The 22,325-nt window shown below is 37.6% G+C and overlaps 2 protein-coding genes across 4 annotated transcripts; both read left to right on the top strand.

Moving 5' to 3' along the window:
- Window positions 1-943: 943 nt before the first annotated feature.
- On the top strand, window positions 944-8,801 carry LOC112575162. Of its 2 annotated transcripts, XM_025256805.1 has the most exons (13): window positions 944-1,407; window positions 2,069-2,178; window positions 2,625-2,759; window positions 2,981-3,181; window positions 3,438-3,560; window positions 3,796-3,993; window positions 4,209-4,305; window positions 4,659-4,716; window positions 4,854-5,510; window positions 5,768-5,973; window positions 6,161-6,631; window positions 6,815-7,173; window positions 7,343-8,801. In XM_025256805.1, the coding sequence occupies exons 2-13, from the start codon at window positions 2,070-2,072 to the stop codon at window positions 7,714-7,716; spliced, it is 2,988 nt and encodes a 995-aa protein (XP_025112590.1). In that variant the 5' UTR covers window positions 944-1,407; window position 2,069; the 3' UTR covers window positions 7,717-8,801. The 2 variants fall into 2 exon arrangements, with proteins under 2 accessions (XP_025112590.1, XP_025112589.1); XM_025256804.1 differs by lacking the exon at window positions 944-1,407 and having other exon boundaries at window positions 1,455-2,178.
- A 337-nt stretch (window positions 8,802-9,138) lies between these two features.
- Window positions 9,139-21,855, top strand: LOC112575173. Of its 2 annotated transcripts, XM_025256838.1 has the most exons (11): window positions 9,139-9,354; window positions 10,381-10,521; window positions 10,813-10,944; window positions 13,815-14,015; window positions 14,367-14,475; window positions 14,586-14,652; window positions 14,839-15,501; window positions 16,352-16,503; window positions 17,081-17,548; window positions 17,794-18,146; window positions 19,626-21,855. In XM_025256838.1, exons 2-11 carry the CDS (start codon window positions 10,467-10,469, stop codon window positions 20,087-20,089), a joined length of 2,664 nt encoding a protein of 887 aa, XP_025112623.1. In that variant the 5' UTR covers window positions 9,139-9,354; window positions 10,381-10,466; the 3' UTR covers window positions 20,090-21,855. The 2 variants fall into 2 exon arrangements, with proteins under 2 accessions (XP_025112623.1, XP_025112622.1); XM_025256837.1 differs by lacking the exon at window positions 9,139-9,354 and having other exon boundaries at window positions 10,043-10,521.
- Window positions 21,856-22,325: the final 470 nt, after the last annotated feature.

Raw genomic sequence — 22,325 nt, 5'->3', positions numbered from 1 at the left:
CTTTCCTAGCATTTATTATACAAAGCAAATCACGCACAAGTAATTCTTATGAGTTTGAGAGTCACTCGTTCATATGTTATATGTAATGTGGTAAACAAATAATCAAGAAAGACCACAAGCAAAATACTCACTGAAACGTAAGCGTGAGTCAGCGATAGCAATTGCCATTGTGTGTGTGTGTGTGTGATTTATGAAATATGAATAATTTGTTAGTGAAGTTAAAATAAGTCAGGTAATATTAGCCAGGTTAGATTCACAAACACATCACTCTGACCGTGAAAAAAAGTCAGTAAGGAACGTAACTGTTGAAACATTTGGAAAATGTTTTACTATGGATTACTTCCCTTAGAAATCTAACCTAGTCATCTGATTGAATATTTTGTTATTCTTGAAAGCGGGTAATGAGTCAGGTCATCAAAAACCATATCTGAGCCAGTAACCGCTTGGGCAATTTGACATAATTTTTTACTAACAATCAAAACTGAAAAATAATAATTGTAACAATGTATATGTAATAAACTATTTCATTTATAAGCACTTTTTATACATTGTGTACATTTTTTGTTAATTTTTACTTTTTTTACTTACTTCCTTGACAATCTCTCCGTTTCCACTCAGTTACAGTCCTTGATTTGAATTACTTACAAGAAAACAATAACTGTATTTTTAAAAAGTCATACCACATAAATGTTTCAAAATGTTCTTTAACACAATGTCACCGATGGTTGACTTTAATGTAGGTTAATAGGCAATGTGTGATCGCTCTAATTTCGCATGTTTAGAAGAAGTTCAGCAATAGCTTACTCTAGTGTCAACTATTGTTTATACAATACTTGGCTTCAGTAACTGCTATAAATAGATGTACTTAATGCTCAAAGGGTGTGTGTCGTGTAGCGAACACAATTCTGCTGATCTTCCTATTGATAAGTGTGGGTTTCAACAAGCAATAGCGATCGTGAGAGGTTAATCTTCTGTTCAAAACACGGTCGGTAGTCCCAGATAACAAGCTATGCCTTGAACCACACGGTAAGTTAGTGTCAGGGTACGTATGATAGTACAGGGACATAAAAGCAGCAAAGAAAAAGGTAAAAAAGATAAAAGTAATACCGTGTGTGTGCATTTCAAAGTAGATAGTTGCTTTTGTAAACGGGCTTGAGAATGTGAGCACCGTGATGTGTTGGGAAAAAAAGACTCAGCGCAGCAATTTCTGAAAACTTCTGTCATGAGGAGACCTTGATAAGCCTTCCATGACGACAGGTCAACAGCACGACACATTTACTGTAACAGTTGAGTAATGTGATCACAGTTTTGTTGTTATCTTTTGACAACACAAAAACAATAGGAGCTATTCTGAAGGCTGCGACCAAACGCTTATCGACATGAAACTGTCATCTACTGTCACCACAAGTAAGTAATGTTGCCTTTAACACGAAGTGCCTCCATGACCTGTAAAAACATGTGTAAATGTGTAGACAGCTAACAGTTATATTGAGTAGACATGCAGTAGTTAGTATGCAAGTGTGTTCAGGTTCGCTAAGGATAGACAAAAGTGTAAACTTTATGTGCCTCTAGAAGATAAATATAAAGCTATTGAGTAGATCTGTCTTTCTGAACTGAGCAGATATGTAATCGGTGTAAGTGTAATTGGCTCTGTAAAGAAGTGTTTGTGTGTCTACTTACATTTGCTCTTAAATCGTTTTGTCTACTCGTATCTACTAAAACACATATTTATCTGTATTGAAGTCTACAATTCCAGTACAAAAGATTAGTTGTATGAAAACAATTTAGTTGCATACAAATGCACGCGCGTTAGTGTGTGTGTGTGGAGGGAGGGCGGGCTGGTCGTGAGCAAGAAAGGGAAGGACACTTGGAGACAAGTGTGTGACCGAGCGAGTGTTGCTTGGCTACTGACACCACCGCATGATTTATTTACCCCTCACTTAAAGCAAAGTTCCTTCAGGACCTCAATAAAATAATTACTCAAGTGTTGATATTAAGATCACAACCTTTACACCAAACGAAATAAATAAGATATAATGCTGTGTTTCCATATCTGCCTTTTTCATAGCATGGTAATCGTCAGAGCAATGCTTGGAGGTCTTTCTCCACACCTATATTTCTCCACAAGTCAGTACATCTTCTGGATGCTTATCTTTCTTGGTCCTGTGTGTACACAAGGTAACAACAGTATTATGGCGTTTAAAGCTGTTTACTGTAGGTGTTTGTTTCATTACTCAGCCGCTCAGTCCGTTACAAGTAATATTGCATCCATGTACTAAAATCATTTACTGTATTTTTAAAGAAATTTAGCTGTTCACTTGCAGAACCTTGAACTTATGCGTTAAAGAAAAACCCTACCTTTGTTTTTGAACCACGATCACTATCAGTTAAAGAAAATGTCCAGCCATCATAAGACCTAGAGTTTTTTGACTGTAGTTAGGTGCTCTACCTGATTAATATGGGATCTGCCAGAAACACAATACATCCTGTCTTTATTGACTGAAATGACCTAGGTCCTTCTATCTTCAATCACAATTTCAGTGGCCCGCGAACAGTACAAATGGATGCTCAGGTCTTAGGTAATAGGACCCTGACCAAATGCAGTGGGGTTTTTTTTGCTGCAGAGACAAAGATCACTTGCAGCATACCATCAGTGCCGCCTCTACGTGACACAGTCCTGATATGTCACTTCCCAGAAGACCTCAGTGTCACCAAGAAAGATTTTACTGTTTACCACTATGTTCAGCATGACATTCCAGGTAATGACACATGATGGGTGTGCAAATGCAATTATTTACAGATCTGTAGTTTAATTTCAAGTTAGGCAATAGATTATGTTTTTTCCTTTGGCTACTAGCTTGACACGATGGTATAATTGTGGAGATAGGTATCAGTAGAAAAATATTCAAACTAAGACATACACAACAAGTAAAAAAGTATTGCCTCGGTGTATTCATGCATCACTCGATGATGTCTACAGAATCTGTGTTAGACTGCTGGTGGATAAAGGGAGTTCTAGACTGTTACACAAAACCAGGGTTCAAGTTTGATAGGAGAGTCAGCCAAACCCTGAACACTACAATCCACAATGTTACCATGGCAAACACGGGCTTCTACACCTGTCAGGTCGCCGGCTACTCTCCAGATCTTTTGGAAACTTGCGAATTCAGCTTGAAACCTGGTAAACACAACATTTCCAGATGGCATTATTAATAAATATATTACTTTAGATTCATGTGTGCACATCAAACATAAGCTTTTGAAATTTAATAGTAATCAAAAAAGTAGAGTTAGTATTTTATTATCGTTATTAGTATTTCCATTTTTATTATAACATCGACTAGGGTATTGGTTATTAAAATACCAATAATTTTGGATGTTTTTCTTTCTTTCATCATCTTTTATAATATTTTGATGCAAACTCTTAGCTGCTTTAGTTTCAGATAGCAATATCAAGTGCAACCTTTCCAGTACCACTCTCATGTGTCTATTCAACCAAGATGTCCAGAAAACCCAGAAACGTTTCGCTGTGTACCGACACAATGCCAAAGAGAACCAAAGTAATGTATCATTAAGAACAGATGTGTAGATAGAAACATATAATACAAAATTTATTGCACCAACCGATGTTGCACGAGAAACTTATCTTAATTAAGTGACACATCACACAAAGTTTGTCGTACAGTTACCATGGATACATCTGTGTACAGATTCTGTCCCTTCTACTGCATAGTTGCTCATAAAGCTACTAGTTATTTCAGTCACAACCCTACATAAAACTGTGTGTGTTTGCAGATGTGGTTGACTGCTCCTGGGAATATGGTATACTCTATTGTAATGTAGAAGATGGATACTTCTTCGATAAAGAAGTCTCCTCCTATATACAAGTCGAGATTCCAAGAAAGGACACGAAAGGAGACGCCTACACTTGCTGGTTGGAAGGGTCTGATGCTGATGAACTGGCAATGTGTTTCTTGGAAACCGAGAGCGAAGGTATGTAATACTTTTTGGTCAACAAATATTTTTCACTTAAAAAGAGATGACTGATGGAATAGTTATCATCTCTTTGTGAAGAACAAATTGTATTATTATATATATATACAATTAATAGCTGTGAGAAATGATAAGAAAAACACAATCTAGTATGCTTGTCTTAGTTCCTTAATAGGTGAAATTTGTGTATGTTTATTGCAAAATGATTGTTACAGAAAACTCGGTACTTCCGATGGCAGTCGGTATATCACTAGGACTTCTGCTTGTGATTGCGTCTTCAGTTATAGGGATCTTCATTTGGAGACTTAGAAGGTATGGAGATGTAACATGTTCTTTATTCAGTGATTTTGAGTCAACCAAATATTCTTGTCATACTAGTATAAAAATTGTAAAAAACTGTGATATGAAATGAGAAGTGAGGAAATAGTTAAGGCCACGTACCTACCGAGTAAAAACTTTTACGTTTCACAGGATATGTCCCCTTCTTCATCATCTTTGTCTCCGTCGCCTCTGAATAACACGTATGGCACCAATTTCAACACCTTTCTAAATCAGTGTATCCATGTAGCTCAACTGTCCTGAGTATCAGTAGTATACCAACTAGTTTGAAAGTACAAGTAAAGAACAAATAAACATCATTTTGAATAGGTAATGATTCTGTGCAGGCGTGCAAGGAAAAGCGAAATAAGTCAAGAAGACGAACTGCAAGAAATGATAAATAAAGTAAGTAGTTAACATCTACAATCATCAACCAAGGCACTAAACAAATACACATTTTTTTGGAACCGATATAATTTAATTAAAATTTTTAAATGATTTTAAAAGCATTTAACAATAATCAGATTGTATTTGATTTTCAGGACAAACACCCAATAACGCAAGCGTTTCAAGATTTTCAACTAAAGAAAGTGAAAGATATGTACCCGGACATGCTAAAAGGACTCTACTTTGTGCCTCCTGTATACTTCAATAAAATTCAGTACACGACACAGTCTGTTGCCGGTCAAGCCATTCACATCGCAGACTCTCCTGACCCCAGTGACGTCAGACACGACCAGGCCATGCAGCACGTGCTGCACTGCTTACGTCACATGGCACAACAGCAAAACATGTTTGTGCTGACACAGTTCAAGTATGAAGACTACCTGAACAATCCCGGTCCTGACTTTGCAAAACATGGCTTGCCTACATTTTCTAGTCTGAAGAAAAAGTTTAGGGACAAAGATGACGGATGCTTTGATATTCTTTTCATACATCGGCTTCATGGTGTGGTTGCTGGGGTGGTCAAGTCTGTCAGCGATAAAAATAACGACTGTGAGGATGGTGGAGGGTCAGTTGATGACCATTTAGTCACAGAGGTGTCTGATGCCATCCGACAGCTAAACAAAGCAAAAAATGTTCTACAACATCTGCTATCGGATCAGGAGCAAATTACAGTTCGGCTGATTTTGATGCTACCCAACGTTGCAATGTCAACCTTAGAACGTGCACTAAACAGTCATACTAAAGTGGCTCAGGTAAGCTTATCAGTCATGCATTTCATAAAAAATTGTATAATTATTTTTATTCTTTTTGTAGTAAGGCTAAAGAATAATTAAATATAGGTTTACATGATGCGTTTAAAAATAAACAACTAAATATTAACTAATATTAATTTACACTTACTTTTATTTCTCAATATTTTAAAGCAGATAAATTTAGCTAAAGTATGTAATAATCCAAGTTTTGTAAATGAACCTCTTTAAATTATAATGTAAATTATTATTTTTTTCAGGAATTACACGATTGCTTACATTTGAATGCTACAGACGATTCCACTCAGCTTTGTCTGTGTGCTGATCACTTGTCTAGTCCTAGTGTTCCCTGGAAAGTCAACTCAACTGTAGTGAATCATCTAAAACAATGGTGGGAAGGTGTGACAAAAGCTCATGCAAATCAACCCAAAATGACTACTGAGTTATTTCAAGACATAGTAGCAAGGTAAGAAATTTGTTCACAATCCACTCCAATAAAGATTATCAGATTAAAGCAACGTTAAAAATAGTAATAATTTGTAGTAGTAACTATCGTTTAGTACTATAACCAATACTTTTATTATTCCATATATAAAAATTTGACTACCCTTATTTAAATATAAATTTTGAATTCTATTTTTTATAATTTCCAGATTTTGTGGTCCTGCAACCCAGTCTTGTCTTAACTTTTCAGTTGAGTCAAAATATTACATGTTGCCTAAGACCCTGAACCAAGCCATTTCACTTACTAGTCATTTGTTTGAACAGTACATTCTCTACCCTGGTATGACAGACATGCTTGAGGAACCTCGTGTGTTCCTCTCTGGACCGCCTGGCACTGGGAAAACCAGAATGCTGGCTTTAGTCGGGAGAAAATGGATGTCTGAAGGTCACGTGGTCCATCTGATCACGTCGGTTGAAACTCGTGAAGCTACAAGAGCTCTAGAAAAGTTACTGCTGCAAACACCTAGGTCCCAGTCTCAAACCTTTCCCAAATCAGGGATAAGTCGTTTGGTGTGTGAAATAGATGACAAGAAGAAAAGAGACGAGTCCATTGAAAAGTTGATTGGTTTTGCAAAGCTCAATCCTTTGTTTGCACTTATTGATGAACTGGTTCTTGAAAGGTAAGTGTTGATCATCCTCTTTATTGAGATTGAACTAATGAGTAAATAATGGTCTAAATGTTGTTTATTGTTTTGTGAATGTTAAATGTATGTAAATTATTTTATCACTTAACATTATTGTCAATATCAGAAATATAAACAATGTTTATAGGGGCATTTGATTAAAATACTTATTGCTTACAGATGGAAAGAAACAAATGTAGAAGCTTTTCTTAAATCACTTCGCAAGACTATCCCTAATCTCCACCTGTGGACGGCCAGCTGCACTCAAAATATAACATCCCCTGACTGGAAAACATGTATACTTACAGAACCTCTCAGTTGTCCCCCTGCAGTAGTTAGACAAATAAAAAGAAAACCAAACACTGCTGACATAAAGGAGAACTCCCCATTGAAATATTTGCCACCAACAGACGGCTTGCCTGTGAAAATCTTTTCTCATAAAGGTAGAGGGCACACAGGAAGAGAACCACGTGACTGTGATGCTTGTGGAAAGAATGTTGTCAAATTTCTGACACAAAGTGTTCAACTTACTGACACAGGTATCGCTTATTATTCTCTTTATAGATAACAACAATAAATATTGATGCTGTATTATTGGAATATATACTTGACATGTTGTGTATATATATATACACACACACACACATTCATATGAATTTAAATAAAAAAAAATTGCAGATGTTCATATACGCCTGTAAATGTTTTCAGAAACAGAAATCATTGAGATGAATACAAGTACCGGGACTGAACAAACAACTTTTGGCCAGTGTCCAGCCCTTCAGTACAGAGATGTTTTGATATTGTTTGAGAGTAATGTCACACAGGACAGTCCTATAGTCAAGGCTTTATCAAACATTCGAATTCCAGTCCAGGTCATTGACTTTCAGAAGCCGAGTTCTACAATTTGTATGAGCAGTGTGTTAGCAGCCAGAACAAGTTCACTGTGCACATTGAGAAGGAAGGTGGTGGTCTATGTAGAGGGCGCTGGCAACAGATCCAACATCTCTCTTCAGCGTGGCAGACAAAAAGGTCTCACTAGCTGTACATCACAGCTTGTGTTTGTTAAATATAATAAGAACTGATTAAAGTCTGTGTTTGATGACCTTGTAACATTTTGTTATTATTTGTGTGTTTTTTAAATGTTTTTCTGTATCATGGAATGTTTTAGCACGTGTCATTCCACGTGAGAAATCTTTATCAAGGAAAAACGTATTACTCATTATATAATTTATTTTTGATCAGTCACAAAGTTTGTAGACTTTGCTAACAGTTATAGGAGTGTCCCTCTGAAAGTTTGTCATGCTATGCGCTGTTGTCACTATAAATGTTTTAGTCATTGCGTTCTCACATGTACACTTAGTCATGCTGGTCATAGGACAGATGTATATATGTGATTGACACACTGAGCTGATTTCAAAATGTTATTGTTTTAGCAGGAAATCCCTCAAAAGAGTGATTTTTGCTGGTTTGTTAAAATAAAATAACTTCCGTGGTCATTCCTACAATTATCTACAAAAGCAAAACCTTTTATCTATAATAGTAAGTTCGAGTTCTTCTTCGCTAAATGTGGTGATATGTTTTTAGCAAATGATTCACGTATTACCATTTACTATAAAAGTTAAAATTACACATTAGTGATAAAGTGGAGTTAACACTTTTTTTAACATACTACTTTATATATTTTTTGTGAATCAATTTTTAGCTTATATAATTTTATATATATATATACTCAATAGAATAAATTGTTAGACTACTTTCTTTTAAAAATAAGCTGTCATGAGAATTACAATCACCAAGCGTAAACACAAAATGTGTATGAGTAAAAGAGTATAACTGCGTAATATAAAAATAATAAGATACTGTTAAAGATTTGGATATCATTTCATTCGACTTTTTGTAAATCTTTTATCAGAGCATACACTTCATAAGCAATAATTGCAGTTTACATCCTGTAACGACACTTTAATTTGTATGCAAGCAACTGTAGAAGAATTGAGGAAAAGAAATGAATAAAGTGGTTGTAGATATGTCTTTGTCTCTCTGTGTGAGTGTATAACTATATTTTTGACGGAGAATCACTTGCGAATGTCTAAAATATCAACAAACAGTAGCACATAACCTTACATTTATCTTTATGTCTCCGTGTAAGTTGATTTTTTTTTCTAAGACTCACCGGCTGCTGCACATTATGGCGAGTTTGACGATGTACTGTAAATGTTACGGTTTATACAAAACTGCAAGATACTGGACACTAACTTATGTTGATAAAGCGCAAAATCTGGTATGCTAATTGTGTACAATTGCATCTCCAGTAAAGAAATTCCGGGGCTTAAGCCGTTTTGAACAGACAGGACTGTTTTCGAAGCAGTCGTTGCATAAACAACGCACAACGTGATTACCCGGATGTTGGTCGACTCATTGAGGTCATTCTACTCATCATCTAGTAATAATCCCAGTCTCTTTCCTGCTCGTTCATAGTTTTTTTATCTTTCCTCTTTCTTTCCATCCTCTGTTTAATGAAGGGTAAAAGGTGGTTGTAGACAGTGGCCAGGCTTGCATGTGGACGTGCATTTTCATTGCAATACATGCTGCTCAACCGTTGATTGTGAGAAAGAAATTCCGGGAATACCCGTATCTAAAACTAGAGATCCCTGCGCCATGTTTTTGGGGAGTAGGCAGCACATAACCATACAGCTATACCTTCTACAGAAACCTGTCAGGTGAGTTAATGTTTTTTAGACCTTGCTCTCGGTTCGGTATTCAGTAGTTATTGTAGTGCAGATGATAAAACAAACGACAAGCATAAGAAGAAGACTGTCAATGATAATGGTCAAATTTATTTGTCCCAGTGGGCATTTTAAACACGGGAAGGTGCTCTAGTTACAGCAAAGTTAAAATAAAACTAGAGCAAGTTCGCTACAAGGTGCAGCGTTAAGATGTCTATAAGATATATATGCAGGAAAGTAAGGCAAATTATGCATTTATATACTATAAAACAAACAACAACTTGCATCAAGAATAATCATGTGTGCATCTACATCACACATACACACACCACTGACACTTCATCTGAGGTTGAGCAGCTGGACCGATGATGGCACAAAACGATTTCAGGTGTCTGTTACTTTTACATGTTGGCATGGAAAAGCGTTTACCTAAGCTTAATAAATCAAATTCTCTCGTTAGTACATGCTAATCATCATCATCATCATCATCATCATCATCATCATCATCATCATCATCATCATCATCTCATCATCATCATCATCATCAAACTCTTCGTGCATCAGGTTGCACATAAGGCCTCGACCAGAGTCCGCCACCAATGTCGAAACCCGCTGTAGGTGACCCCATGTCCAGCCCTTTCCTTTCATCTCCCTTTCCTCTGTTCTTCTCCAAGTTTCCTGTGGGCGGCCTCGTTTTCTTCGGCCGTCTGGAGTCCATTGCAGGGCGACTCTGGAGAGGTCTGCTGTCTGCTGGCGGAGCACATGTCCAATCCATCGTCGGGAGAGAAGGCGAGGGTTCGCAACGTCCTTTCTAAGTTCCGGTGAAGAGAACCATCCAGCGACAGAGAGAAAGTTTAGAGGACGTTTACCGTTCAAGACGGTGGCAGCTAATAGTTCCAAGTGGAAAGGCCCTGGAAGTACACTATTGTTATTCAACACTTTGTCCTTCTACTTGTGAACTAATAACTATAGTTATGTCGTTACGAGACTTCGTTTATATAGCTCATATGCTTTCGACAGCCTAGCCAGACGAATTCAGAACATTGCTCGTTTCCTGGACATTTCAACAGCGCAGACATCGCTCAGCTCTTTTGACATCTACAACGATGGACAAAATCCTTTTGGCGCTTTTCCTGCAAATTGTTACTGCTTCACCGGAAGGTAAAACCTACTACTTAATATCTCTCTCCTTTCCTCCCTTTGTGTGTGTTTGTGTGTAAGAGAGAAAGAGAAATGTAGAGATAAAGAGAAGGTATACAAGCTGCATTTAATAAATGTCTGTTCTTGAGTACGTGATTTTAACATGGGTGTACGTTTTAGGTTTATCTACAAGAGATACTGTGAGAATATTTTTACAAAATGAGTAAGCCAGGAAGAAGGCGGGTGTTATGACCTTAAATATCAGAATAATATTTTTTGTGACAATGACACCTCCTGTCTTTTGTATTTCAGACGGAAACATCACATGTACTATTCCGCCAGTAGAAATGTCCCAGGATGCGGTCTTGACATGTAACTTTCCAGAAGACCTGAACGTGACCAAGAAAGACTTTGCAATATACCACTACCTTCACAATAATAGAGGTTTACAGATTGTCCAAGCATACACTGTAAAACAAGCTGTTCAACTCTCAAACCACTTTTTGTTATCTGTCTAAAAAGTGTGTGTTCATCTTTGCTTATTATCTGTTTATTTATCTGTAAGTCTTGCGACATCTGTTTTCTTTCAAATTTTGTCTTAAAAAATGTCTCTTCTCTTTCAGTTAAAAAATTTTCTGTCAGTAAGATGTTAGCTTTTTTTAAAAATTTAAAGCGTGTAAAATTAATTGCTATAATAAATTTACAAAAGTATCTCAGTAAACATGAATGCCAAAGTTGGAAATGACAACAAAGACAAAGAACACGTCATGGGTAAGCACGGTGTGGGCAACTGCAACGAAAATGGGAGCTGCTCACAGACTTCTGCCTGTTCAACGACCTTGTAATTGAGGCACAGTTTTTCCACCAAACCATCCACAAAACCACCTGGACTTCGCCAGATGGACATACAGAAAACCAGATCGATCACATCACCATTAATCGCCAGTTTAGAAGAAGCCTGCTGGATGTCAGAGTAAAGCGAGGTGCAGATGTAGCCACAGACCACCACTTGCTTGTGGCAACCATGAAGATAAAGCTGAAGTTTTCCCGACACATCAGACAGCCGCACCACAAATTCAATGTGCAGTTCTTAGAGACCGTAAAAGCAAAATGAGTTCAACTGCGAAGTTAAAAACAGATTTGCGAACTGGAAGGACTCCTGGAAGAAACAGTGGCTAACCACTGGAAGGATTACAAGAGACCTGGAAGAATGCCTGCACACACGTTCTGGGGAAAAAAGGAAAACAGCACAAGGAATGGCTGACTTTAGGGACTGGCAAAAGATAGAGAAAAAGAAAGAGCTGAAGCAGAAGATAACCAATGTCAAGACCAGCAGGAAAAGGATGAGCTTAGAGCAAAATACTGGAGATAACAAGGAAGTGAAGAGAACGCAAGGACGACAAGAGACAGTTCGCACACAGGATGCAGAAGAGCAGAACAAGCAGTTTTGAGAAATAACACAAAGAGACTATACGAAATTACAAAGATTCTGTCAGGAAAGAAAAAACCAATGCATGCAGACCAGTAAAGAATAAGAATGGCAGCGTCATCACCGGGGATGCAGAACAAAGATCACGATGGGTGGAACATTTTGATGAAATACTTAACCGACCACCACCAACAAACACTTTGGACATTCCCCCAGCTGCAGAACAGCTCCAAGTAGATACCAACCCGCAACCAAGACAGAAATCATCGAACCATCAAGTCTTGAATTCTGGCAAGGCGGCAGCCCAGATGCATTCCTGCAGAAGCACTCAAGGCAGCCCAACAGCCGCAGCAGAGATGCTGCATCCCTGCTGAAGAAATTTGGGAACAGGAGCAAGTTCCAGCAGACTGGAAGCTTGGCTACCTAGTGAAGTTACCCAAAAAGGTGACCTGACACAGTGCAGCAATTGGCGGGATTACGCTGTTGTTCCATTCCAAGCAGTGTTGACCAAAATCATCTGAGCGACTGAAAACTGCCCTAGATAAGAGCTTAGGCAAGAACAGCAGGCTTTCGCAGGAAAATCATGTACCGACAAATAGCTTATCTGCGAATTATTATCGAACAGTCCATCGTAATGGCACCAGTATAACATAACCTTTGTAGATTTTGAGAAGGCCTTTACTCCGTAGACAGGGAAACCATCTGGGACTAATGCGGCATCTATGGATTTCACCAAAGTTTCATGCATCATGCCAGCAGTTGTATGAGAACTCGACATGCCGGGTGTAATACACAAGGAAAACTGTCTGACCCTTCGCAGTGAGGACTGGAGTGAGGCAAGGTTGTCTGCTCTCACCAACATATTCCTGATCGTCATAGACTGGATCATGAGGAGAACAACCTCTAACAGCACACGGGCGTTCAGTGGACCTTCGCCCAGACAGCTCGAGATCTTGACTATGCGGATGACATCAGCCTGTTGTCCCACAATCAACAACACGCACAGACAAAGCTCACTCGGCTCGCAGAAGAAGCAGCAATGACTGGTCTGACCATCAACATCAAGAAGACGGAGTAATGCAAGTCAACACAAAGCAAGAAGCCCCCACTCCATCCTACATGAGAATGTATTACAGAGTCTGACCGTTTCACCTACTTGGCAGCATAGTCAGCAGCAAAGACGGAGGTACAGATGACGATGTCAGAAGCCGAATAAACAAAGCCAGGCTTACATTCCACACCCCTAAGACCTATCTGGAACTCCAAGGCTTTGTCTCTACACACCAAGATACCGCATCTATAATACCAATGTCAAGTCAGGTCCTTCTGTATGGATTGAACATGGCGGTGACAAATGCCATCACCAACAAGATACAGACATTTATCAACAACTGTCTGCGCCGCATCTTTAACATCCGATGGCACTAGAAAGATCTCCAATTGCGGACTGTGGAGAGAGCCAACCAAAACCTGCCAGCCTAGACATCAAGAAGCGGAAGTGGGGCTGGATTGGCCACACCCTACGAAAGCCAGCCGACAATTTAACGCGACAGGCTCTGGGCTGGAACCCACAGGGGAGGCGTAAGGTTGGGAGACCCAGACAGACGTGGAGACGATCAGTCCACAGAGAGGCAGAGACAGCTGGCATGACATGAGCCAGCTGGAAAGGGACGCCCAGGACAGGTCCGATGGCGGCGTGTGGTTGCGGCCCTATGCTCACTGGGGGCGTATAGGAAAGAAGAAGAAGAAGAAGAGATCTCAGTAAACAAATTAGGAAAAGAAAAACAACACATTTTTAAAAACAAGATGATTATAAGTTGTAAACTTTGAAAACCAAATAAAGTAATAAACTAAAAATATTTTTCATAAAATATTTGTTAAACAGATGATATTGTCGATTGCTGGTGCCTTAGGGGTGAAATGACCTGCTCTGCAAAACCGGATATCGTGTATCAAACAAGAGTCAACAGATCCTTCACTATTTCAATTCTCAATGTGTCGTCAGCTCACACAGGACAATATGCTTGTCAGGTGGCTAACTACGACCCAACGTTAATTCGAACCTGTCACCTTCAAATTAAGTTTGGTAAGAGACTCATTTTCAAAGTATTTTTTTAATTTGCCAATTAGGTTACTGGACTTTATTTTTATGATTTTTAGTCTCTCCTATAAAGCTGCCATAATTTAAGAGTTTATTACAAGTAAACGAGTAAAAATGCTTTTATGTTTATTAACATCGGAATAATTTGTTTCATTAACCTTAATTTTTTGTTTACTTTTATTTCACTTACACTTACTTGTTGCAATTGTTTCATAATTAGAACGCGAGTATTACCGGTTCCAGTGAAAGGACTTCATGTTATTTGCTTTTTTTTTACGTTTCATTACATTTAGGTTTACGATAGACTAATAAAAATATAGAATATTTGACTTTCAGATGCAATAGAGGATCATGGGAATATTTTAGCTGTCGTAGTGCCAGTAGTTTTGGTGGGGATTGTTCTTTTGGCAATTCTGGTCATCGTTGTGATGCTGAAACGTAGAAGGTAAGAAAACAACAGTTTTTTAAATTATAAAAAAGTAACTGTTTGAATAAGCATCTGCACGACGAAATCTTCAAACATCCTAGATAACCCTTTAACCTGATCCTGTTTAGGCGATGCAGATGCAAGAGGGAAGATGGGACTCAAAGCCAAGAAGACCAACCAATGATTGCCACAAATGTAAGTACGTTAATGTCCTGATGTCTAGCAACTGATGGTTAGTTTAAGTTTAGACCTTTTTAGGACTTTCTGTATATTTGCACACGCTTTTTTGTCATGTTGGTTTCCCAGCTAATTGATACAATCTAAAAACTGAAACAAATAATTTTAAACTAATAAATGTATCTTGTTTTCTATTTTATAAAGGACAAAAGTGTTACAGTGGAGTTTCAAGAATTTCTGTTAAAGAAAGTCAGAGAAATGTTCCCAGACATGCTTAATGCTTGCTACTTTGTGCCTCCAATCTACTTCAACAAAATTCGATACAAAACAGAAACTGTCGCCGGTCAGGTTGTTTACATTCCTGATCCTCCTGACCCCAGTGATGTACTATACAACCAAGTCATGCAAAAAGTTTTGCTTTGCTTGCGTCGCATCGTGAAAACTAAACATGAACGAATGTTTGTTCTCACAAATTTTAACTACGACGACTACTTGAACAACCCTGACCATAGTTTTATAAAACATGGCCTGCCTGTACCTGCTGATCTGAAAAAACAGAAAGGAGACAACGAGATCGGTTGTTTTGATTTTCTGATCATCCATCGGCAGTATGGGGTGGTGGTTGGGGTGGTAAAGACTGTTAGTGACAAGCATGACGGAAGTGAGGATACAAAGAAGAAAATTGATCACCTGGTGGTCACAGAGGTGTCTGAAGCTGTTCTACAACTGACAAAGGCAGTTCGTATGATAAAACATCTCATCTCAGACCAGAATCCCTCTCTAAAAGTTCGACAGACCTTACTTTTACCCAACGCCGAGAGTTCGACGCTAAATCGAGTTCTTCACAATCACCCTGACCTGACTCAGGTAAGTTAGTTACCGCATAGTGTTTTCTTCTTGAACAGATGTTTGAAAAATAAACTGAAAAACTCAACATTTTATAAAATGCTTACCGATATAAAAGTATTTGCCTAATTGTTTTTGAAACTGACTTTAGATTCTTCTGTTTATTGGATTTTTACCTTGGCCGATGCTGAACTGGAATACTCTTAGTAGCAAATTGTAGGTGATTTCAAACCAAAGACCGTCAGGAGAACGCTAAGCCGCATTCCTGTATTCCCTAAAGATATGAAGGCATAAATACGGAATAACATCCCAGAACTGTTCCTGCCATCAGCTGGTCTGCGTCTAGGCCTATCATTGACTTTTAATCACATCATCGAGTATTGACAGAATGTTCCTTTATTATGTAACGTTCTCCACGGCTTTGTCTTTGCAGGTCAATGTTGTAATGTACATGTTGACAATGGTATTATTGTGAAAACAGATTCCGTTTCCTTCCACACAGGAAATCTCACACTATGATCATTTTTTCGTTTCCACCATCAATTTTGTTTTGTCTTTTTTCGCTGTTATTTCCCCGGAGGTTGTGTATATTATATTCTTCGCTAGCCCCACCTTGTCCCGTTGCTAAGAGGCGAGCTCTTATCTTGTTGTTGTTATTGTGGAAGAACGACAAATGCATCCTAGGTTAGATGGATATTGTAAATATCTTAAAAGTGCTCTCACTTTAAAACTCGAAATTTCAGAACATCGTTACACAGTTTTGATCGTGGATTAGATTATTATCATGACGACGACGAAGCCGACGACGACGAAGCCGACGACGACGATGACGACGATGACGACGACGATTATGATGATGATGTTGGTTTAGAAGCTGCGCAAGTGCTTTCAAACCGAAGACGTCCCAGTTCACCTATGCCTATGTGGCGACACTCGTCTAATCACCTGGTGGGAGAGCTTGATGAATAAGTCTTCAGATGACTTTATTATGAAAGATGATCTGTATGAAGGCTTGATAGCAAGGTAAGTTCTCCCAAGTATTGTTTATTTACTTATTGAAATGAGTTTGCATATAAATATATACTCATAAGCAATCTCTTTGGAAGAAGGATATCTTGGTGGCAAATTCCCTAGTTTGCGGAGCAGAAGGTCGCTCCTATGACACCTGCTGTTATCTGTGGCTGGAAAACATTTTCTGTCCCCCATCAGCTCTTCTGCATGAAAGAGTCAGTACGTTGTTTATCAGGGGAGGCAAATCTGCAGACAGAGAGAAAGTTGGACCTTTTACGCACGTTTTACACCTGAACGTTTCTCACTATTCCTTCAGCAACTAGGCTTTAAACTCTTTGCTTTTCACTTGTTCAAGGAGGAAGAATTATTTAAATGTCTTTAAACCAACCTTTTGGCTTTTTAAAAAAAAAACGGAAACAGAAAACTAAATTATTTTTAGTCAGCTGTATTTAGAGTGCTCTTGACACATCAAAATAACAAAGAAAATTAAGTAAAGCACGAGTAAACAGTCTTTGATTTTATCACCATTGTTAATTATATATTATTGATTTTACTAAGACATTACTGTCGTAACATGTTTTAATTACAGATTCTGTGGGCCTGCTACTACATCTGCTGTAGACATTCCAAGAACACCCGATTCCCTTCCATTGCCCAAGACTCTGGACCAAACCGTGTCCGTGATAGGAGACTTTTTTGATCGTTGTACGCTGTGCCCGGGTATGACAGAACTTCTTCAAGAGCGTCGGGTGTTTCTTTCAGGACCACCAGGCACCGGAAAAACCAGGCTACTGGGTCTTGTGGGACGAAAATGGTTATCTGAAGGTCATGTGGTGCAAATAGTTAACACTTCAACTGAACTTACTTCTGCAACACTACAACTAGTAAAGATTCTGCAGGAGGCACAATCATCAGACATTTCACCGAACGAAATGGTTGTCAGCTTATATTGTAACACAAAGAGGAGAAAGGATATCCGTGACCTGATTACCAACCTAAAAGCAACTGCAGGCGAAAAATATGTTTGTGTACTTGTTGATGACCGGGAGGTTAATGCGTACGTAAAGGAACATTTTCTTGACCTGATAATGTGTTGCTTATTGTATTTTCGTTATCGTTTTGTATGATGGATTACGATATTCCTAAATGGATTTATTTTCATTTATCAAACAATATCTATAATGACAACTAGATACCTCGTAATTTTTACAAATTTTACAAATTTTAGCTGCAATATCAGTGAAGCTATTAGTTCTACCCATACTAAATTTTATTTAGTAAAACTCAGTTGTGTCTTAACAGGGAGAAGTCACAGCGAATTCAGGAGTTTTTTGAAAGCCTACTTGAGGACTTGCCTGATATCAATTGCTGGGCAAGCAGCTGCAGCACTGATAACGCGCCAGAAGGTTGGCGGTCAGAGGTTCTCACCATACCTATAAGCTGTCCACCAGCAGTACTACGAGAGGCGATGAAAGAAAAACGTATTCCCGGCGTACCACCCTATTCAGAGATCAAGTTTACACCACCTACTGAAGGCATGCCTGTGATAAGCATTCCTCACGAGCTTTGTCCATCTAGCAGGCACATTGATTATAAAATGTGTGGAAAAGAAATCCTGAAATTTTTATCACAAGTTCTTCGCATTTCTGGCATCGGTATGGTTTATCTTTGTTTCCATATAATTTAGTTTACACTGATTTACTCAAAATCACGTTTTCCTTTGTGTGTGTGTCTCTCTCTCTTTCTCTGTTTGTCTTTGTATGTGTATGTGTGTGCGTGTGCGCGTGTAAAGAGAGCAAGAGAGCAGGCGCATGCTAAATGATGTTAAAGCTAATTATATGTCTTTAGCTGAATAAAAATACTAAGTGTAAACCAAGTATACTTTCATCTGTAGAGTTTCTCTGTAAACAATTGCTCGATACTAACAGCCTGAAAGACGGGGTGTTTGGTGACCCCGTACACTTGAAATTTTTTGGGCTTTTAATTGGACAAAAGCGAAGTCTCACTGCCTTGTGTTTCCATCTTATTACTCTGTTAGCCCATAGGAAATACTTTATTACATTAACTAAAAGCTAAAAAAATTCGTAGTGTGTTCTTTTACAGATATGTTGCCAACCGTTTTGATTCAGTGTGACTATCCAGGAAGCCAAACCAAAATTCTATCCAAAATTGGAAAAAAATCGAGCGTCAGCTATCATATGACGATGAAATAATCTTAGTGCTTTAAATTCCCTTTTCATGCAATTTTCCAAGATATAGAATTATTGGACTGAAGTGTTATTTAACAAGAAAGTGTTCAAAAATTTTTAGAAGTATTCAACTTGCATAATATTAGCAACAGTCTTCACAAAAAAATCTAAAGCAAAGAAAGGTCTATGTGTGTATAGGTTTTTTAGAATTAACAACAGCCGTTTATCCACGGTACTCATTGCCATGGTTAATAAAAAAAAATTTCATAGGCAAGGTTTACTAATTAAAAAGCACATACGAAAATGAAACTATCTACAGAAGACAAATCATAAGTGATTGTGTTAAGCATGGTTTACACGTGCATTTTTTCCATTCTCCACAACGCTTATGTGTGTTATGTGTGTCATCAAAGGAGACAAATTTGCAAAACCTCATTTTCCTAAATTGCCCCTGACCGTTTGACATTTTTTGGCCACTTTCAAAATCTATCTGTGATTGAATTCCTCAAATTGGCTTGCAAATCCATCTTTTCAGAATTATCTTTTATAGCAAAAAAAATTCTTCCACTTACCTTCTTCATTTCTTAGATGAATTTCATTCACATTTGTCATCTGTTTGCTCTTGCGAGATGGGTTTTTGTTTACTATTTTTGTTTGTGTTTTTTTTTTTTTTTGCTTTATGGTAATATGTTAGTTAGACTAAGCATATTTTAAAAAATAATAACAAGTTATTGATTATTATCATCTTGATATTTTTCTGATTAATTTACATTTAATATGATATTCCATGCAGCGAAAAAACTTAAGTATTTATCTTGAATGCTTTTATGATGAGATATAACGCATTATACTGCTGGTTTAAAATATTAGACAATGCATATTTTTTTAAGTATAACTTGTATATTTACACTTTACAAACTTAGTGTCTCTGCGATTGGTTTCCAGGCGCAAATCCTGGGACGATGGACACGCTTGCCTTGGAACATCAAAGACAATACAGACAACCAGCAGCTCTCCAGTACAGAGATATTTTAATGTTGTTTGAAGATGATGCCACACAGTTTATGCCTGTGGTTACTGCTTTTAAAGAATCAGGAATCCCTGTGCAGATTATTGACTACAAGAACCAAGAGGATGTGTTAAATAGTAATGTTGTAGTTGCCGCAAACGCCGGTTTCTTGTGTGGAATTAAAAGAAAAGTGGTTATTTATGTTCAAGGAAATACAGAACCATCAGACCTCTCTGTGAGCTGGAACAAACTGCGCAGCATAACCAGCTGTACATCACAACTAGTGTTGGTTTTCGATCCTTTCAAAAACATGGTGAATACAGTTGCAGAAGTAGCAAAAAACATTTTTACAAATATGCTTAGCGCATTTGAGGCTTCTGTTACAAACACAAGGCCATGAAAACTAGATGGACTACCAGATATGGATTGCAAAGGAACTTTGCTTTCTTTCGTCGCTTTTGATTAGCCTGGTGCTCCTAAGGGAGTCCTGTTGTGCCGAGTTAAATGTCCAAATGGGAAGTCGACTGTGTACATAGCCATTGATGTCGTCTTGTCGAATGTAAAGTAGGAGAGATTACTACAAACTCTTTGTATGGAATGCACGCATTTTTCTCTAATTCATAAATCAATCTGAAAGCTATGATTGACATGTGGATACTTGATGTTGTCAAATCACCTTGTTTTTCACACCTTTTTTCCAATCTGGACATTTAAGGGTAAAAGGTAATCACACTTATTCACCCTAACTGTCAAACGAGTGTGTATAGCATTAGCTATAGTGACAAGTTCTATTTAGCCATTGTTGTAATTCTTCTGCAGATTTTTTATTGTAACTGCAAACGATGAAGATTTAGCGTTCATCCCGCAGCAGATCTCTTTGAACTGCTGTTGGCTCATGCAAATCAGTGTTTTGCTTTAAATGTACATGTTAATCAAAACCTCTCAGTACTCGTCTTAATTTTCTATGCTCTTAATCAGCAAATTTCATTTTCTCTTCATCAGATCAAAAGTGTTTTCCCTTCAATTTGCTTGTAACCTGGTAGCATTCATCTTTTTTTGTAAGATGAATGAGAGTAATAGTAGGTGACAGCGTCTGGCATTCTTTGTAAGTAGAACTGATTTCCGTCAACTGCCATTGTGATAAGTTAGATGCAAGTAGATATGTCATTTAGAAAGTCATCGTAAATACAGGACGAATTAGTAATTTGTTGCTCAAGAAGGGTATTTGCTTTTGTAACTAAAATATTAATCTTAATATTTATCATAATGGTAGTAATATGTAATATTAATAACCATAACACTGCTCATAGAAGGACGTGCTGATTTTGTTTCAAAAAGACATTGCAGAAGATGTACCTATGATGACAAGTCTCAAAGACAAAGGAATTCCAATGAAGATCATCAGCTGTTGAGATGAGAGGACTACTTTCAGGCATAACACTAACACTGTTTTGGTTGTCAAAGCAAGTTTTCTGAACGGACTGAAAAGAAAGGTTGTGTAAGTTGAGGGAGACATAAATAGATGGAGAAAAAAATCTCAATCCACGTGAATAAATTAAAGTTGTTCTGTTTGTATCTATAAGCTATAAGTGGCAACAGTTGTAAACACAAAATAAAGTATCTGACACTTTGTATCGTGTCTGTTGAGGAGATAGAGAAAAACCAAATGAGAATGACACAGATAACGATGAACCTATGCTCAAGCCAGGACGCTAAGAAGCTAATATTTTTGTTTTACAGATAAAGTTATTTTTAAAAAATCAATATAATCAAATGATTAAACATATACAATTAAATAAATCCATGTGTGTATAAATAGTTATTACCAGTCACACAGTTTGAAGTTATATAAAATGTCGCTACCTGGAAACTATTGCCACAGGTCACCTGTGTCTACCAACATATTACATGTATCTGGTCTTGTGTGTTAGAGGGGAAGGGGAGAACAGATGATAGATAATTATAAAAACTATTATAATATCTCATACTAATTACTACACTATTACTACTTCTTCTACTACTGCTATACTACTACTTCTTCTTATCATCATCATCATCATTCTTAGAAAATTTATATAGTGCTATTTTTTTGCAATACAAATTTTCTACTGGAAGCCTGCGGTGGATGTTTGAAGATGTCGATGAAATATAAACAAGGATGAAAGATATCAGAAAGTAGAATGTTTCTTCTTTTTTATGAGACTTGGGATGCCTGTGTGTTAGCATTTCCTTCTAACAGTCCAACGTGAGATGCACATCAACATGACACTGAAACATGTAACATTTACCTTAACCTCTCATCACACAAAGATAACATTTATTCGGGATAATATACACTTTTCTGCAGACCCAATGACAGTTAAAAAGAAGTTTTTCAGCCTAGCCCATCAGACAAAAATGAGGAAAATGTAATTTTTTGTAATGATTGATTTATATACGCCAAGGTTTTGTTAAATCCAAGAATTTCTGGTGGTTTTGTAATAAAGAACTCATTTATACCTCTCCGACACAAGCTGTGAGTGACCACCTAAGTAATATGGATGCTGTGCTTTACAAACCTTTCAAAAGAAATAATCCCTTGAACAAGATAACTGTTACAATTAAGTTCATCCCACGGAAAAGAATATAAAATCTAA

The sequence above is a fragment of the Pomacea canaliculata genome, linkage group LG11, assembly GCF_003073045.1.
Source record: "Pomacea canaliculata isolate SZHN2017 linkage group LG11, ASM307304v1, whole genome shotgun sequence".
In the NCBI taxonomy this organism is placed as follows: domain Eukaryota; kingdom Metazoa; phylum Mollusca; class Gastropoda; order Architaenioglossa; family Ampullariidae; genus Pomacea; species Pomacea canaliculata.
Note: the sequence above shows the minus strand (reverse complement) of the source record. Positions and strands in the feature narration are given on the sequence as shown.

Coding starts and splice junctions, on each gene's coding strand:
- LOC112575162 (XM_025256804.1), top strand. CDS start 2,037: ATGCTGTGTTTCCATATCTGCCTTTTTCATAGCATGGTAATCGTCAGA. Junction 3,182..3,437: donor CGAATTCAGCTTGAAACCTG/GTAAACACAACA, acceptor TAGCTGCTTTAG/TTTCAGATAGCAATATCAAG. Junction 7,174..7,342: donor TGTTCAACTTACTGACACAG/GTATCGCTTATT, acceptor AAATGTTTTCAG/AAACAGAAATCATTGAGATG.
- LOC112575173 (XM_025256838.1), top strand. CDS start 10,467: ATGGACAAAATCCTTTTGGCGCTTTTCCTGCAAATTGTTACTGCTTCA. Junction 10,522..10,812: donor TGTTACTGCTTCACCGGAAG/GTAAAACCTACT, acceptor TTTGTATTTCAG/ACGGAAACATCACATGTACT. Junction 16,504..17,080: donor TATGAAGGCTTGATAGCAAG/GTAAGTTCTCCC, acceptor TTTTAATTACAG/ATTCTGTGGGCCTGCTACTA.